Source organism: Heterodontus francisci, chromosome 13 (assembly GCF_036365525.1).
Source record: "Heterodontus francisci isolate sHetFra1 chromosome 13, sHetFra1.hap1, whole genome shotgun sequence".
Lineage (NCBI taxonomy): Eukaryota > Metazoa > Chordata > Chondrichthyes > Heterodontiformes > Heterodontidae > Heterodontus > Heterodontus francisci.
Genome location: NC_090383.1, coordinates 79698758 through 79716952, shown reverse-complemented (window position 1 = coordinate 79716952; position 18195 = coordinate 79698758). Strand labels below are relative to the sequence as shown.

Below are 18195 nucleotides of genomic sequence, written 5' to 3'. Positions count from 1 at the left end.
CATATGCTTTGCTAACTACTCCCTCAATATGTCCAGTTAGCTTCAAAGATCTATGCATGTGAACCCCCAGGTCCCTCTGTCCCTGCGCACTCTTCAGAACTGGGCCATTTAGTCTGTATTGCCGCTCCTTGTTTCTTCTGCCAAAATACATCACCTCACACTCCTCTGTATTACATTCCATCTGCCACTTGTCTGCCCATTCTGCTAGCCTATCTCTGTCCTACTGCAGTCAATTGGTATCATCCTCACTGCCTGCCACACCTCCAAGTGTAGTATCATCGGCAAATTTGGAAAATTTACTCTGTATTCCAAAATCCAAGTTGATATATGTAGTCATGCTTAAGCCCCCATCTGCCAAGAATGAGGCACATTAATTTTGTCATGAACATCAATTTTAAACTGTTACTGGAGTGAAGAAAGGCCTTGTTAAACAGATCAGCCATGGCTGGAAAAGATATTTGCATATTAACAGGCAGTATTTGGAAGGACAAAGCAGCCATTCCCTGACATTCAACCCACAATGGACTTTTGATCACCAGACGTTGAAGTTGGGGTGCTCGCCTTGCAGGTTGACTGCTAAGATGGCTGAATGCAAACGGACATGATCAAAACAGCTAGTCACATGACTAACCTGCTGGGCATCCTGAGTTTTTTGAATTTGTATGAACAGTTTGGGCAGAAAGTCTGTTTGCTCCTGGACTGAGAAAATTTCTGTCTGCTCCCATCTCTTTCTCACAAGCCTCTGAATCCACTGAAGACACATGAACCCCAAGAGAGAAAAGTCTCCTACAGCGAACAAGGTTTAAGAAGAATACTGGGCCCCAACGAAAAGCAAGATCTACTTACAATCAAGGATTCTACAGTGAGCTCGAAGAACCGAGACAATAACTCTTCAGATATTGCCTCAAACTTTTCCACTTTATTTTTCTTCTCTTTTTTGTCTCTATTTGCATGTGTGTATCGCATATGCATGCTAGAGTGGGCACGTCATGTATCCATAGGCGTTAATCGAATTAGAGTTTAAGTTTAATAAATTTCAACTGTCCTTCTTTAAACCATGAAAGCCTGTTTGTTCTGGTTTCATTGCCTTATAATTGGAAAGCGGTGAACAAGGATTCATCAAGGGAGAGCTAAAAACACGGTGTTTTTAAAATTAAACTCTGGTATGGTAAGACCAGGTGAAGGCTGAAAGGGAACCCCTAGACCTCTTTCTCACTGGTCGTAACAGAAATTTGTGTGCTAGCGTCCGGAATTGACCCACAGACAAAAGGGAGAAATTGGAAGTGGGAAGCCAAATTGCTTCCAAGCAAAAAAAAAGCAAGATTTCAATACAGGTTTTCTTGTGGTTGTGTGTGATTGAATACTAACATGTCTGCAACTGAAGTTAGTAGCTCTCCAAGCCAGGATGACGTAACTTGGGATAAGTTAAAAGCACAGTCTATGGAGGAGTTGAGGAAAATGGCTGAGCAGTCTAGGATCACTGTACGTGGCAAGGCTAGAAAGTCTGAACTCCTAAGGCTAGTAACCAACCATTTTTCCCTTGAATGTGAAGAAGCAGAAACAGGGTTAAAAGCAGACTCTGACAGGGTATTGTGAGCAAAGATACAATTGGAAGAGAGGAAACTTGAATTTGAGGAGAAGGAGAGAGAAAGAATATTCCGGAAGGAATTTGAAGAGAGAAAGTTGAAGTAGCTTGAGTTAACTAAAGGGCGATAGAATAACCCCAGTGAAAGCATGGCCAGTATGGAGGAGCATAATTCAGGGCTGGGTACAAAATTGTTAAAACTAGCTCAGCTAGTTCCAAAATTCAATGAGGAGGATGTAGAAGATTTTTTGTGTCTTTTGAGAAACTGGAAAGAAGCTAAAATTGCCAGATGAGACCTGGCCTCTTTTACTACAAAGCAAGCTAACTGGAAAAATCCATGACGTTTATTCCCTGTTGCCAGATGAGAGTTCATCAAATTATGAACTGACCAAAAATGCTATCCTCGGGGCATATGAATTAGTACCCGAAGCCTATCGCCAAAAGTTTAGAACACTCAAGAAGCAAGTTAATCAAACTTCTCTGGAGTTTGAAAGAAATAAGCAGCTGGCTTTTGACTAGTGGCTGAGGGCTCTTAAAGTACAGCTCAGCTATGTGAGAATCTCAAAGAAGTAATTCTGTTAGAGGAATTTAAAAACTCTCTCCCACTCTCCATAAAGCCCATGTAGAGAAGCAGCGGGTCCAGAGACCCTGGCAAGCGGCCATCCTGGCCAATGAGTTTGCTTTAATTTATAAATCGGTTTCCCAGGGGAGAACCTTTCCTAGTCACCCCCACAAGTCCGAAAAGGACAAAGGGTAGGAAGGTGATAAGAGCCTAAGCAGTCCTGGGAGAGAAAGGAAAGCAGGAGACACAGGAGGCCCTCCTCTAGCCAAAAAGGAAGGTGCTGTGAGCAAGAGTGAGACCCAGCAACCTGTGTGCTTCCATTGTAATAAAGCAGGGCATTTAAAAGCTGACTGCTGGAAACTAAAGGGAAAACCGGTAGGGTTATTCAGGGCACACCCGCTTAGTGAAGACAGGAACCTGATGGAAAGCACAACAGAACAAGCTGTGGCCTTAACTGCAGTAAAAGCGAGACCCAGGAAGCTTATGGCTGCAAGTGCAGGAAAATTTAATAGGATTCCTGAAGGTTATCAGGGTTTTGTGTCTGAAGGGAAATTAACCCTATGAGTGGGGCATGCAAGCCCACAGTGATTTTCAGGGACACGGGCCACTCGATCCCTTTTCTTGGGAAAAGGCCTGACCTTTCCCCCAGAGAGTGTAGTGAACACCAAAATGGTGGTGAATGATATTGGAGGGCAGTGCATGCCTGTACCTGTACTTAGGGTGCACCTGGAGTGCAACCTAGTTTTGGGACCGATGACCATAGGGATTATGCTTAGTTTGCCTCTGGACGGGGTTGGCCTACTCCTAGGTAGTGATCTGGTGGGGGTGTAGGTGGTAGCTGTCCCCCCCCAATAGTGAAAGAAAGACTGCAGGAGGTCAGAGAGACAGGGCAGTGGCGGAAGGTGGACCCCTGCAGTTTCCCTGAATATGTAGTGGATCAGACCATAATCAAAATATGGTCAACTCCTCCAGAGGAGACTGCGTGGGCACTGCAACCAGATGACCATGAGGTCTGCCTGGCCGAGACTTACTTTGGAAAGTTAGGAGACCCAGGGAATGAATTAAATGGATATTCCCTAGCTGAGGCTCAGCGAGCCGACCCTGTATTGTGAGAGTTAGCACAGGCTGCCCAGTCTGAAAGTGAAGCAGAGGGTGTCCCTGATTACTACTATTTAAAGAATGAGGTACTGATGAGGAAATGGACTTCTCCTCACATACCTGAGAACAAGGAGTGGGCAGTAGTTCACCAGTTAGTGGTGCTGCAGAGGTACTGGAGAGAAATATTAAGAAGGGCCCACGATACTACAGTGGCTGTACCTGCCGGTATACGAAAGACCAAAGCCTGCATAAGACAGCCGTTTGACTGGCCAAAACTCTACAAAGATGTGGTGGAGTACTGCAGGAGTTGCCACATGTGCCAAGTTGAGGGGAAACCCCAACCTACAGTGAAACCTGCACCCCTAAGTCCTGTATTGGTGTTCGGAGGACCCTCCCGCAGGGGGCTAGTGAACAGTAAGGGACCCCCGGCGAGAACAAAAAAGGACAGGCCGGCACAAGGCTGGCAAAAGGTTAGACGAAGAAGGTGAAAAAGTGACCAAGAGGGTAGGTTAAAGGGAGTCCAGGAGGAATCCCAGATGAAAACACCTACTGTTCTGTCAGGCAACCCCAAAAAATGTGAAACGTTGGGTCCCACATCCTCCTACGTAAATGTAGACACTAGAAGCACCCTGCCAGAGTTGCGAACAGCATTTACTGGAACTTGCAGAGACAAAGAAGGACCTCTAGGGGGCAGAGAAAGCGTGAGGGTGATGCTTCACCTAGTCGAAGTGCCACAGGGGAGTGCAGTATCATCTGCACAAATACCTGCAGGCAGGAGTGTCCTCTGGGACAAAGGGGAGATGAGCAAAGAATCCTCCCCCACAGTTCGAAAAAAAGCAAGTCACCCATCCCCTGAAGTCAAAAGCATGCCTCAGCAAAGCACTGAAAGAGAGTTCAGGATAGACCCGCCCCCTACTGACTCTTCAAAAAAAAATTACCTCAGTAGGAACAAAGACCCTAGGCAGCCATGGAAATGGGCAAACGGAAGAGAAACTTCCCAAAAAGAAAGAACCAGATGTTTATTGGGATGCCAAAAAGGGAGCAATTAAAGAAGCACTGGCATCAAGAGAAGACAGTTTTAATAGGTTTTAGGGTTTATGAATGAATGGGAATGAATGAGAGAAATGCGTGGTTTTTCTCAGTATCTTAGATTTTTCTCTTGACCATTTTAATGAACTGCGCTTTTCTCAAATTGCATTTCATTCCACTGGATGTGGAGGTGTCATGCTAGGCCCGACCTGCCAATAATGAGGCACATTAATTTTGTCATGAACATTGATTTTAAACTGTTACTGGAGTGAAGAAAGGACTTGTTAAACAGATCAGCCATGGCTGGAAAAGATATTTGCATATTAACAGACAGTGTTTGGAAAGAGAAAGCAGTCATTCCCTGACATTCAACCCACAACGGACTTTTGATCACCAGACATTGAAGGTGGGGGATCTCGCATTCCAGATCAGCTGCTAAGATGGCTGAATACAAAAACGGACATGGTCAAACCAGCTAGTCACATGACTAACCTGCTGGGCATCCTGAGTTTTTTGAATTTGTATCAACAGTTTGGGCAGAAAGTCTGTTTGCTCCTGGACTGAGAAGATCTCTCTCCTGTCTGCTCCCATCTCTTTCTCACAAGCCTCTGAATCCACTGAAGACGCATGATCCCCATGAGAGAAAAGTCTCCTACAGCGAACAAGGTTTAAGAAGAATACTGGGCCCCAAAGAAAAGCAAGATCTACCTACAATCAAGGAATCTACAGTGAGCTCAAAGAACCGTAAAAACAACTCTTCAGATATTGCCTCAAACTTTTCCAATTTATTTTTTCTTCTCTTTTCTGTCTCTATTTGCATGTGTGTATCACGTATGCATGCTAGCGTGGGCGCATCGTGTATCCGTAGGCATTAACCAAATTAGAGTTTAAGTTTAATAAATTTAAACTTTTCTTCTTTTAACCTAAGAAAACCTGTTTGTGCTGGTTTCATTGCCTTATAATTGGAAAGCGGTGAACAAGGATTCACCAAGGGGGAGCTAAAAACATAGTGGGCTGAATTTTACTGACCCCTCAACACTGCGGATCACAGCGTGGGGACCGGTAAAATGTACCGGGGAGAGGCCCAACTCGACCTGCGACGTCGAGACGGACCTGCCGCATTTTACCGGCGATGGCGGGGCCTCAGTGTGGCCCCCCCCGCCGCACAGCGGCGGCACCACAACTAGCTTCTGGTTGTGCTTACTTACCTATGCTGATTATGCAGCCCGCTGCCTCTCCATCGACACTGCTGGATTTTCCGTTGAACGGGTGGCCATCATCTGCTGTCCCATTCACGATCTGAAAAGCCGGCGGGTTCTCACTGCATTACGGAAGGGAGGATGGAGGGGGGAATACACTGGGGTCTAACTCTGCATTCTGGGAGGGAGGGGGGATACACAGAGGTCTAACTCTGCATTCTGGAAGGGAGGAGGGAGGGGAAATACACAGGGGTCCAACTCTGCATTCTGGGAGGGAGGGGGGATACACAGGGGTCTAACTTTGCATTCTGGAAGGGAGGAGGGAGGGAAGATATGCAGGGGCCTAACTCCATTCTGGGAGGGAGGATACACAGGGGTCTAACTCCGCATTCTGAAAGGGAGGGGGTCTGGGATTACTGGAGGGAAAGCTGTGCTGGCATGAAGGGAGGTACAGTGTACTCTCTGTCTTTATGAGGGGCCAATGGCACACTAGGCACCCTGTGTGTGGGGAGGGTGCCAGAAGGGCAGGAGCATTACGGTGTTATGGATGGTGGGGGTAATCGATTCAACTGGTAGGATCTTGATGTGGTCATGTTGTGCCACTCTGAGTTTTGGCCCAGATCGGCAATGCCATGGCACACCACATAGTTGATCCAGGAAAAGAGCGGATGTACCCGCCGACACCAATCCATGCCCTGTTAGGAACCTTCGAATACATGCAGGGTTCAACTTTGTTTATCACATGGAAATAGGTATGGCTCATCCTACATTGTGTGATCGTCTGCACGTGAGGATCCATATGCGCCAGAGGCAATATCAACAGGTGTGATCCACGTAGAGGCCCCCGGTCGTGAGCAGCAGCCCCCAAGTGGAGCCCACCATTACTGTTGCCATGCATCTACAGGTCCCACATGACATGCCATTAGATGTCAGAGCACCAGTGTCAGAGGGGATTACGCATATAGAGAGGGTAGTGACACGTCTCTATGCCCTGCTCAAGGATGACCTGCAGCCCATGGGCTCCGGTGGACATCCCATGCCTTTGTTCCTCATAGTGGCAGCAGTTCTCAAGCCTGACGCCTCTGCAGCCTTTTAGGGGCCCACCAGAGACCTTTGTGGGGTCACACAGTCAGTAGTGCACCACTGCATCAGGGAGGTCACCAATGCCCTGCACTGGAGGGCTAGTGAGTATGTCCGCTTCAGGATGGCCTCTCAACAGCCAGGCCCAGAGGGCCATTGGTTCTGGCACCCTTGCCGGAGAACCATAGGTTGTAATGTTCATAGACTGCACACATGTGGCCTACTGCCAGGCTACCACGACGTCACCATTAAAGGAGCCATCTCAATCTAGGTGAAGCTGGTATGTGAACACCGCAGATGCTTGCAGCGAATGTGTGACCACTTCTCAGGCAGCTGCCATGACACCTGGGTCTGTGCCAGTCCGGCTGCCAATGCTGTTCACTGAACTGGCTCAGATGGAGGGGTAGCTTCTTGGAAATAAGGGCTATCCTTTGCAGACATGGCTCCCGACACCGGTGAGAGACTCCAGCACTGCTGCAGAGGAGAGATACATTGTCAGCTACTGAGCTACATGAGCCACCATTGAGCAGGAGTTCGGCATGCTGAAAGAGCACCTCCAATGCCTGTATGGATAGGGTGATGGCCTGTACTATGGGCCAAAAAAGCCAGCTCCTTTCTTTGTTGCTCTGCACAACTACGCACCCAATAGGCCTGGCATGATGAGGAGAGACGTCAACAGGATTTCTCCTTAGACTATTAGGACGCTGAGGACCTATAATATGAAAGACGCATGGGAGGGCAGATGGCACCCAGGCTCTGCACGCAGGGCTAGCAGTGAGCTAGGGATATATGGCATTGGCTTATCAGACAAAGGCTGTCTGCTCCATAGTATCCGACATGAGTTCTGCAAGCCACACATCACCTTGCTCCCCTTCCGTGCACCAGTCCACATCTGCAGCATCCCTGTGTAAACCATTAGAGGCAGCAGCTGACTGAACCAATGTCCATGTCACTGCATCCGTGGAGACGCTCATGTGTAATGGCGGCATGGCAATGATGTTATTGCATGCGTTGGCTCTTCTGAAGGGCCAACGGTGCAAAGGGATGTGACATTGGCGCAACATGCTGGCACACATCATTCACACAGAGAAAAAGACACACATGTTGGTGAGGAACATTTCATGAAAGACGTATTTACGTTGCTGAAACACCCGTGCTTTCCCATTTGTGTCAGTGTGTTCTCTGTAAACCTCTGTAATACCTTTTATGGTCTATTTAAGTCTCACGTCCTGGAATGTGCAAATTTATGATTATTCACCCAGGTGTGGCATGCCTACAAGAAGGAATGTTACACTTGAGTGGGAGAAGAGGATCGCAACTTCACAGGACACTGGGACACAGCAGGGTAAGTATGTGGCAGCAAGGCAGAAAGTGCTGGGGTAACTCAGCAGGTCAGGCAGCATCTGTGGAGAGAGAAGCAGAGTTAAGCTTCAGGCCTGCGAACTTGGACAAGTTAACTCTGCTTCTCTCTCCACAGATGCTGCCTGACCTGCTGGATTTCTGCAGGAATTTCTGCTTTGCTGCCAGATTGACAGCAGCCCCACTGTTCAGTCAGGTAAGTATTCTATGACAGTTGTCAGAAAGCAGGAGCTGGGGTGCTTAAAATAGGACCTGTCAGAGGGTTCCTCACTGCGCCGAATGTCCCGCCTCTCCCCACGTAATATCGTGGGGGAGGCTCAGCACAGTGATGCTAATGAGCCCCCACGGGTAATATCGCAGGGGCTCTGCGGTGGCCGCTAAATGTGGGCGCCACGCTGAGTTCAAAGGGTGCTGCTGCAGACGGTGGCGCCCCAGTAAAATTCAGTCCAGTGTGTTTAAAATTAAACCCTGTTATGGTAAGACCAGGTGAAGGCTGAAAGGGAACCCCTGGACCTCTTTCTCACTGGGTCGTAACAATATATATATATAAGTTTATATATATATATATATATATATATAAATCTAAAAAGCAGTGGTCTTAGCACTGAAAATTGGAGAATACCACTGTCTACCACCCTCCATCTGAAAAACAATCATTTACCACGACGCATCGTTTTCTGTCCTTAAGCTAATTTTATCCAAGCTGACAGTGGCCTTCCTATTCCATGAGCCTGCCATTAGTTTATCAGCTTTTTATGTGGTACTTTGTCAAACACAGTTTAAAATCCATATAGACAACATCTTTCCCTGCATCAGTCTTCTCTGTTACTTCATAAAAATTCAATTAGAATAGTCAAGCATGTTCTGCCTTTAACAATTTTGTACTGGCTCTCCTTAATTTACTCAAACCTCTTCAACTGCCTGTTGATTTTTTTCCCCTGATTACTGATTCTAAAACCTTACCCACTACTGATGTTAAACTGACCTGCCTGTAGTCACTAGGGATGTCCTTACACCCTTTCTTGAATAAGGGTGTCACATTTGCCACTCTCCAATCTTCTGGTACCTCCCCTGCATCTAGGGAAAATTGGAAGATTATGGCAAACCCTTCTGCTATCTCCATTCCCACTCCCTTGAATAACCTGGGGTCCAAGCCATCCGGACCAGCCGACTTATCCACCCTTAGCACTGCCAGCCTTTTCTGTACATCCTGCCTATCAATTTTCACCCCATCTATTACCTCTACCATCTCCGCTTCTATTGATATTTTGTCAGCATCCTCTTTCTTAGTAAACAGCGATACAAAGTATTTATTAAGTATTCTAGCATTTCCCTGCACCTCTAAGCAGTGTAGTATTACGCTCCTTGTCCCTAATAGGCCCACTCCACCTCTTACTACCCACTTGCTATTTACATGCCACTAGAGGATTTTTGGGCTCCCTTTTATGTTAATTGCTACTCTGATCTCATATTCTGTCTTTGCCAGTCTTATTTTCCTCTTCACTTTCCCTTTCAACTTATTGTATTTGGCCTGGTTCTCGCTTGAAGAATTCACCTGACATGCATCTTATTTCGTTAATATTTCATGATATTCTCTATCTCCCTCGTCATCCAAGGAGTCTTGGCTTTGGTTCCCTTACCTTACACCCTTGTTGGAATCTACTTAGCCTGTACCTGAAACATCTCTTCCTTAAAAGCACCCATTGTTCCATTATTGTTTTTCCTGTCAATCTTTGGTTCCATTTTACCTTGGCTAGAGCCCCCTCACTGAAATTAGCCCTCTTCTAATTTAGAAGTTCTACTTTGGATTGTTCCTTGCTCTTCTCCATTACTAATCTAAAGCTTATGATACAATGATCACTCTTATCAAATGTTTCCCCACGGATACTTGGTCCACTTGGCTCACCTCATTTCCCAGCTCCAGATCCAGCAATGCCTCCTTCCTAGTTGGACCGAGAACATACTGGTCAAGGATGTTCTTCTGAGCGATTTTCAGAAATTTCTCCCCCCTCCTTACCCTTTACTTTAACATTATCTCAATCAATATTTGGATAATTAAAGTTCCCCAATGTCATCACTCTATAGTTCTTGAACATCTCTGTGATTTCCCTGCAGATTTGCTACTCTATCTCTCTCTCACTGTTTGGAGGCCGGTAGAATATCCCCAATAACACGATCATATGCTTTTTGCTTCTTAACTGTAACCAAATGGATTCTGTCTTTGCCCTCTCAAGGACATCCTCCCTTTCCAACATTACAATGTCTTCCCTAATCAGTACTGCCAACCACCTCCCTTTTTACCTTTTCCTTCTTCTCTGAACACTTTGTATCCTTGAATATTAAGCGCCCAGTCCTCACCATTTTCATTATTGCCACGGCATCATATTTCCACATGGCTATTTGGGCTTGTAGCTCACCAGTCTTATTCACCACCCTTTGTGTGTTTACATGCATGCATTACAAACCTGTCTTTATATTCCTTGTAGTCCTTCTTAGTCTGCTCCTATCTAATATGGTACTACTTCCTTCTCTAGTACTATCCAACACTCTCACTCTTTTATGTACCTTATTCCTCTTTTCTACTTCTAATAGCTGGTGCCATCCCCCTCCCAATTTAGTTTAAACACTCCCCAACCACACTAGTGGTTGAAAGACAGATATATACCCTTCAACAGGTTATCCTACAAAATACTGCTTTTCATGTTTGTTCTTTTGGCTAATGATGTAATTCATTTACTTTTTTGTTGTCTATCTTATGTACCTCTCCTCAGTTTCATTGAACATTTCCTAATGGTTCAAGTGCAGTGTCAGGTATCTGCAGTCAAAACTTAGTGTCCTTGGCTTTATCGCCAAACTACTCAGTAGAAAACTACAACCATGATAATAGGGCTACCTAAGGCTTTGATGAGTTGCATACCTTATTAGGCCCTTCCCAAGAAGTATATTGTAGCTTCGAAGAAATTTCAGAGAAGGCCAACTTGGATGATTCCCAATCTAAGTATACTGAGCTATAGAGATAAGCATCATGCTTGGAGTTTGGATATACTGGGCGGGCTTAGACTTAGAGGGGATCTAACTTATGTACTTAAAATTATTAAGATCGTCAATAAAGAAATATTTTGTGCGAGTGAATCAAAACTGCACCTCTTTTTTCCACTGTGCCACATTTTGGTTGTCAAATGTGATGTACTTTCAGTTTGCTTGCACTGCTGTATTATCTCAGTAAATGCCAGCTGCTATAATCTTCTCTACATAGATCACAGCCAGAAAACTAAGCTATATACATTTATTATGTATAACAATTTGAAATACATTGTTTCATTAAGCAACTTGTATTAGGTTCTCTATTCCATGTCTTTCAGGGTACTTAGAGCTGCATTCAAGTGTTTTTTCTGGTGGGATGCAATTTGAGATTTCGTTTCAGCTAAAGACAGACAAGCTGAATGGTTTGCTTTTCTTTGCATACAATAAAGAAATGAAGACATACCTTGCTGTAAGTTGTTTCATATTTTCTCCCTCCATTTGTAAAATCACACCATAGCTGACAGGAATAAGTGAGTTGGATTGAAGTCTTGCAAGAACAATGTATAAATGTCTCGTGCTTTCTTTTCCTCTCTCTCTCTAAATCTATATCTGTATGTAGAAATTAAAATATTACATATTTCTATATTTATATGTCTATATATATGTTTATTTGTTTACCAAGGTACTGGATGTGCATTTGAACATTCTTCTTCTTCTTTGGCCTCCTTATCTCGAGAGATAATTATCTCGAGTGATTAGAAACTATGAAAGTAACAGCAACATGCATATGAGTAGTGTATATATGGTGAATGATAATTCAAATGAGTTGGAGCTACAATGGGATTTATGAGGTTTGGGTAAAAAATGAAATAAATGTAGTATTGCACTGTTACTGCTGCAGTATTCTATGGTCATTAATGTTTACAGGCTAGAGAAAAGATTGTATTTTCTAAAATGTGATAATTTTTTAAATTTTTCATGAAAACGACCATGAGTTAGAGTCCAAACTCTCATGACATAATGATTATTCTCATACTATCATTGGGACACACTTGTTCAATTGTTCTCTACCAAATCTCATAAGGTTCTGCTTTCATCAACTGATCTACATAGGACAAACTGTGTTGCAGTTAAAATATACTTTTTTAAAGATTACATGCAGATCTACTGTTCTGCTAATTAAAACTAAATAACAATGTCAACATCTATCATCCCTAGTTCATCTGTTTTATACTGCAACTTTCATTAGTGTTTTTACCATTTTGTTAAATTACATCTGGATCTGCCTGGAATTCTTGGTATTTCTTTGGAATACAGTAGAGCAGTGTAGAAATGGCTATTTTGTTGTCCCACATTAAATCTTTCTTTGATTACAATTGCAAGTTCCTTATTTTAAGTGACCGTGAATTAATACGTTCTATAACAAAATTTATTTCTGTCATTTTATAAACTGTGACTGATAAACAAATTGGTATGAAATTAGCTTATGCTATTCACATTTTTCTATGCAAAAACAGCCCTATTTGTGTTCTTATGGTCTTTCCACACCTTTTCCGGTGCACTACTACCCAATTTCCCCAGACAGGCCTCAAAACCTTAACTATCAGGCAGTCAACCAGTGGAATGTACCAGCTAGTTTCCCAATAGAGCTAGAGGCATCCCAACCAACAACAAGGTAGGTGTGGTGGGGTGGGAAGGGGCATTGACCTGGACAGCAGCAGCCCATGTTATTTCTATGGAGTCTCGAGTAGCGCTGCTGTTCTTCCAGGCCCCACAATTTGAATAATTTTCAAAGTAACGTTTTGTGGTCATCTTCAGCGAAATCACCAGGTAAAACTGGGTGGATCATGCATGGTGCACGTTTTGCCCTTCTTTCTCCCCAAATGGGAGTCAGGGTCATATGTGCATCATCAAATTCAGAATTGAATATTGGAGGACCCTACTCTCTGAAGCAGATGAGCACTCTGGTTGTCCAGCTGTAGGCCCCTTTCAGATTTGTGTCAGCTAGATGGAGAGAGAAAACAGGTCAGTAATTTCTCTGCGATTTTTGGGGTTCTACCATCCTGTTTCTGTCCGGCAGAACCAGTGAAAATCTTCCAAATGGTGTTTATTGTAATAAACAGACTACGTTAACTTCCTGGAAGCTTAAACTGTGGCTAATCTCCCTCAGAAGACTGCATCAGTTGGGTTGTGTTCATGACAGTGCAAATTATCCATGCTTAATTTCAGGAACAGATAGGCTAAATATCCAGTTCCCATTTTGTATTATGCTATTACGATACAGAGTCTATAGCATTAATTCTAAATTGCCTAGTATCTGCAGTTTTCAGAGGTGTCTTCTGAGATATCTGTGAGCTGAAAGTCCTCTGTACAATGGAATGAAACCCAATCCATTGCCAATTCGTGGCTCAGCAATATTCCCAGTTTATCATCCACTAGTTTCAAACTTTTTAAAAGGTTTGTGGTATTTGAATTATTCTTTAAAGCCCTTACTCATAAAGTGAAATCTTTGTTAATACATTGGCCTTTTGAGCCCATTACTTTCTGTAATTTAAAGCTTTTATCATGAAGAATTATTTTATTGATGCTTATCATTTCCACAGGACATGAGGGTCAATCAACTGTCAGTATTAATTATAGTTGATTTTTATGTGCATTTGCTTCATGGGAAAAATGACCTATCGCTACAACTTAATTTCTTTTTGAAGGTAGTATCTGAGTTTTGCATTCATTCCAGTATTTACTTTGCCTTTTATTTTCAATGCATCCAAATTTGCATGAGCTACTGGGCTGCCCTTAGGCTTATATCAGTCTAAAACTGTCAACTAAGGTCCAATTAAATTCTGCGAGATGTAATAAGTGATCCCAAAGGTTTCCTAATTGATGCATTAGATCTGATATTTTTGCTTCCAAAATTGAAGTGTTAAATCCTACAAAGTATTTCAGCAAAGGCATCTAAGTACAGTATAATTCTAATCAATGGCAATAACAACTTGCATTTATATAGTGATTTTAATGTAGAAAAACATTCCAATGTGTTTTGCAGTCGTGTAATCAGACAAGAATTACACTGAAACAAACCTGAGCCATTGAACCGTCAAAAGGTCTTGACCCAAAGTGCTAACCTATTTTTTTCTCCTTTCAGATTCTAACAGACCTGTTGTATATTTCTGTATATTTCCAGCAATTTCTTGTTTTATTCAAGATTTCCAGGGGTTGCAAGTTTTCACTTTGTTGCATTTTATGTATCATCAAGGAAAATTTTCACTGTTAACTTATACCCACATCAACACGCATTTCCTGATTTCATCCTAACAGTTCTTAAAAATTACTGATTTCATGAGTTGGTGGATATGTATTTTTCAGCTGATGATAAGCCATATGAACAAGACAGTAAAAAGAAAATGGTTGGCATTCTCGACATGAGCTAATGCAGGGACATCTGGGTAGATTAGTTTTTTCCACACTTTTACATAAGTCAATCAGAACAAAAACCATTGGAAGCATGCACAGTACACAAGAGAACAAGATACATTTTGCAGATTTGATCTCATTAAATGCATAGTTAGCAATTCAATATGGAGAGTTGCATACAACCTGAGCTAATATTAATCTGGTTTTGATTTCAAATATTTGTCAGGCAGCCAGAGTGAAAATGTTGATATAGTTGTGAAGTACATAAATTTAATTTGCCTTTCCCCTTTTGACTGAGCAGTATTACTATCAGTTTTGCCAGCAGTGTCTTTGGACAGTGATTTTAATAAATCTTTTAAAATCATTTCCACTATTATACACACAAGTTTTACTACCTCTGTATATATTCTTATACTCTTATTCAGAGAAGACTTGAATATGATAACTGAGGTAGATGTGTCTACAAATGTTTCCTTTACTTTTTCTTTCATCAAGTTTATTTTATATTTTCTATTAGAACAGATTTAGAAAGAGATTAGGAGGCTTTACAATGATAGCTTAATTGGAATTATGTTTTTTGAGAAGCTTTTTAACGGGTGATCAAGATATGGGAAGGCTGAGGGGTTTATGGTTGGAGTTCCAGTTAGTAGGGTCGAGATAGGTAAAAGCTCTTACCAGATGTGGGACGAAGAGCATTACAGAGAATTGCATTGAATTTATAGCACAGAAGTTGACCATTCAGCCCAAATGGTCTATACCAGTGATTATGTTCCACACGAGCCTCCTCACATTCTACTTATTTAATCTCACCTATCAACATTCCCTCTATTTCTCATTGTCCCTCCTAAGAGTGAAGGATGCACAAAAAGCCAGAGTCAGAAGTGCAGAGAAAGATATAAGGCTGTAGGAGATGCAGAAACAAGATGGGTCAAGACCATAGAAAGACTTGAAAATGAAGGATTTTAAATTTAGTACCTTTGGAGATATGATGCCAGTGCCGGTCAGCAAGGATGGACATGTGGAATATAATGCAGCAGGATACAGACAGCAGAATATTGGGCAAGTTGGCCGGTGGGGTATTGGAAGCCTGCGAGAATCTAGCGCATTGGAAAAATCAAAGTTAGTGATAACAAAAATATGAATAAGGAATTCAGTGATGGAGGGAATGAGTAAGGCAGTGTTCAAGAGATGGAATAAGAGGTCTTAGTGATGGAAAGACTGTAGGACTTAAATCTCAGCTCTGAGTTGAAGAAAACACTGAGAATTTGTATAGTCCGGTTCAGCTTGATTGAGTTGCCATGATGGTGTTTGCTGAAAATGATGACTGTAGTTTTTCTGTTGTGTGTTGACCCTGAGACCCAGGATATTCCTTTGGGAACAAAAACAAGAAATGCTGGATTCACTCAGCAGGTCTGGCAGCATCTGTGGAAAGAGAAGCAGAGTTAACGTTTCGGGTCAGTGACCCTTCTTCGGAACTGACAAATATTAGAAAAGTCACAGATTATAAACAAGTGAGGTGGGGGTTGGGCAAGAGATAACAAAGGAGAAGGTGCAGATTGGACCAGGCTACTCAGTGCTATGCGCCGCCATATGCACACACTGGACCTCTCTCTCCAGCAGCACCGTCTCACCTTATCTCAAATCTGTTCTACTCCGCAGTTTCATCTCATCTTACGTCTCATCCGACGCATTAACAAAAAACTTTTTTTCTTCCTTTCAGGTGTTAAGGAACGCAAGCTCCAGCAGCTGATGGGGACTAATGCCCCTCCAGATCCTCCTTCCGCTTCACTTCCCTCTGACCCCACCCCTTCTGATCTGACCCCTTGCCGTGTATTCACTATACCCTCTGACCTCCCCCTCTCTGATGCTGAGCGTTCTGTACTCAGCAAAGGACTCAGTTTTATCCCCTTACGCCCCCACCTCAATGAATTTCGCGCTCGGCATGACGTTGAGCTCTTCTTCCTCCGCCTCCGGGCTCACTTCTTTGACCAGGAGTCCTCCCCCCGACCAGCAGACCCATTCACCCGCCTCCAGCATTCTCCCTCTACCTGGACCCCTCACCCTGGCCTCTTACCCGCTCTTGATCTCTTCATTGAAAACTGTCGGCGAGACATTGGTCGTCTCAATTTCTCTGCCCCCCTCACTCACTCTAACCTGTCCCCCTCTGAACTTGAGGCACTCCGTTCTCTCAGGTCTAACCCCGACATGGTCATCAAACCTGCAGACAAGGGTGGTGCTGTTGTTGTATGGCGTACCGACCTCTACCTTGCAGAAGCTCAACGCCAACTCACAGACATCTCTTCCTACCTCCCTCTGGACCATGACCCCACCACCGAACATCAAGCCACCGTCCAAAGGACTGTCACTGACCTCATCTCCTCTGGAGATCTTCCCTCTACAGCTTCCAACCTCATAGTCCCGCAACCCCGGACAGCCCGCTTCTATCTCCTTCCCAAAATCCACAAACGGGACTGTCCCGGCAGACCCATTGTGTCAGCCTGCTCCTGCCCAACTGAACTTATTTCTTCCTATCTAGACTCTATCTTTTCTCCGCTGGTCCAGTCTCTTCCCACCTACATCCGTGACTCTTCTGACGCCCTACGTCATTTTGACAATTTCCAGTTTCCTGGTCCCAACCGCCTCCTCTTCACTATGGACGTCCAATCGCTCTACACCTCCATCCCCCACCAGGATGGTTTGAGGGCTCTCCGCTTCTTCCTGGAACAGAGGCCCAACCAGTCCCCATCCACCACCACCCTCCTCCGCCTGGCTGAACTTGTTCTCACATTGAACAACTTCTCCTTCAACTCCACGCACTTCCTTCAAGTAAAAGGTGTCGCTATGGGTACCCGCATGGGTCCTAGTTATGCCTGTCTTTTTGTGGGATATGTCGAGCATTCTTTGTTCCAGTCCTACTCAGGCCCCCTCCCCCAACTCTTTTTCCGGTACATTGATGACTGTATCGGTGCCGTTTCCTGCTCCCGCCCCGAACTCGAAAACTTTATCAACTTTGCTTCCAATTTCCACCCTTCTCTCACCTTTACATGGTCCATCTCTGACACTTCCCTTCCCTTCCTCGACTTCTCTGTCTCCATATCTGGGGATAGGTTGTCTACCAATATCCATTATAAGCCCACTGACTCCCACAGCTACCTCGACTACACTTCTTCACACCCTACCTCCTGTAAGGACTCCATTCCATTCTCCCAGTTTCTCCGTCTCCGACGCATCTGCTCTGATGATGCTACCTTCCATGACGGTGCTTCTGATATGACCTCCTTTTTCCTCAACCGAGGATTTCCCCCCACTGTGGTTGACAGGGCCCTCAACCGTGTCCGACCCATTCCCCGCACCTCTACCCTCACCCCTTCCCCTCCCTCCCAGAACCGTGACAGGGTTCCCCTTGTCCTCACTTTTCATCCCACCAGCCTCCATATCCAAAGGATCATCCTCCGCCATTTTCGCCACCTCCAGCGTGATGCCACTACCAGTCGCATCTTCCCCTCCCTTCCCCTGTCAGCATTCCGAAGGGATCGTTCCCTCCGCGACACCCTGGTCCACTCCTCCATTACCCCCACCACCTCGTCCCCGTCCCAGGGCACCTTCCCTTGCAATCGCAGGAGGTGTAATACCTGCCCATTTACCTCCTCTCTCCTCACTATCCCAGGCCCCAAACACTCCTTTCAGGTGAAGCAGCGATTTACTTGTACTTCTTTCAATGTAGTATACTGTATTCGCTGCTCACAGTGTGGTCTCCTCTACATTGGGGAGACCAAGTGCAGACTGGGTGACCGCTTTGCGGAACATCTCCGCTCAGTCCGCAAGCAGGACTTGAGCTTCCGGTT

The 18195-nt window shown here is 44.4% G+C and overlaps 1 protein-coding gene across 1 annotated transcript in view; it reads left to right on the top strand.

Annotated features, from left to right (window-relative positions):
- Positions 1 to 18195, top strand: part of ush2a (Usher syndrome 2A (autosomal recessive, mild)) — a 1262450-nt gene that overhangs the window by 465169 nt on the left and 779086 nt on the right. The window contains exon 27 of the mRNA XM_068045693.1: positions 11275 to 11405. Coding sequence (XP_067901794.1) covers positions 11275 to 11405 — 131 coding nt within the window. The remainder of the gene's footprint in view (positions 1 to 11274; positions 11406 to 18195) is intronic.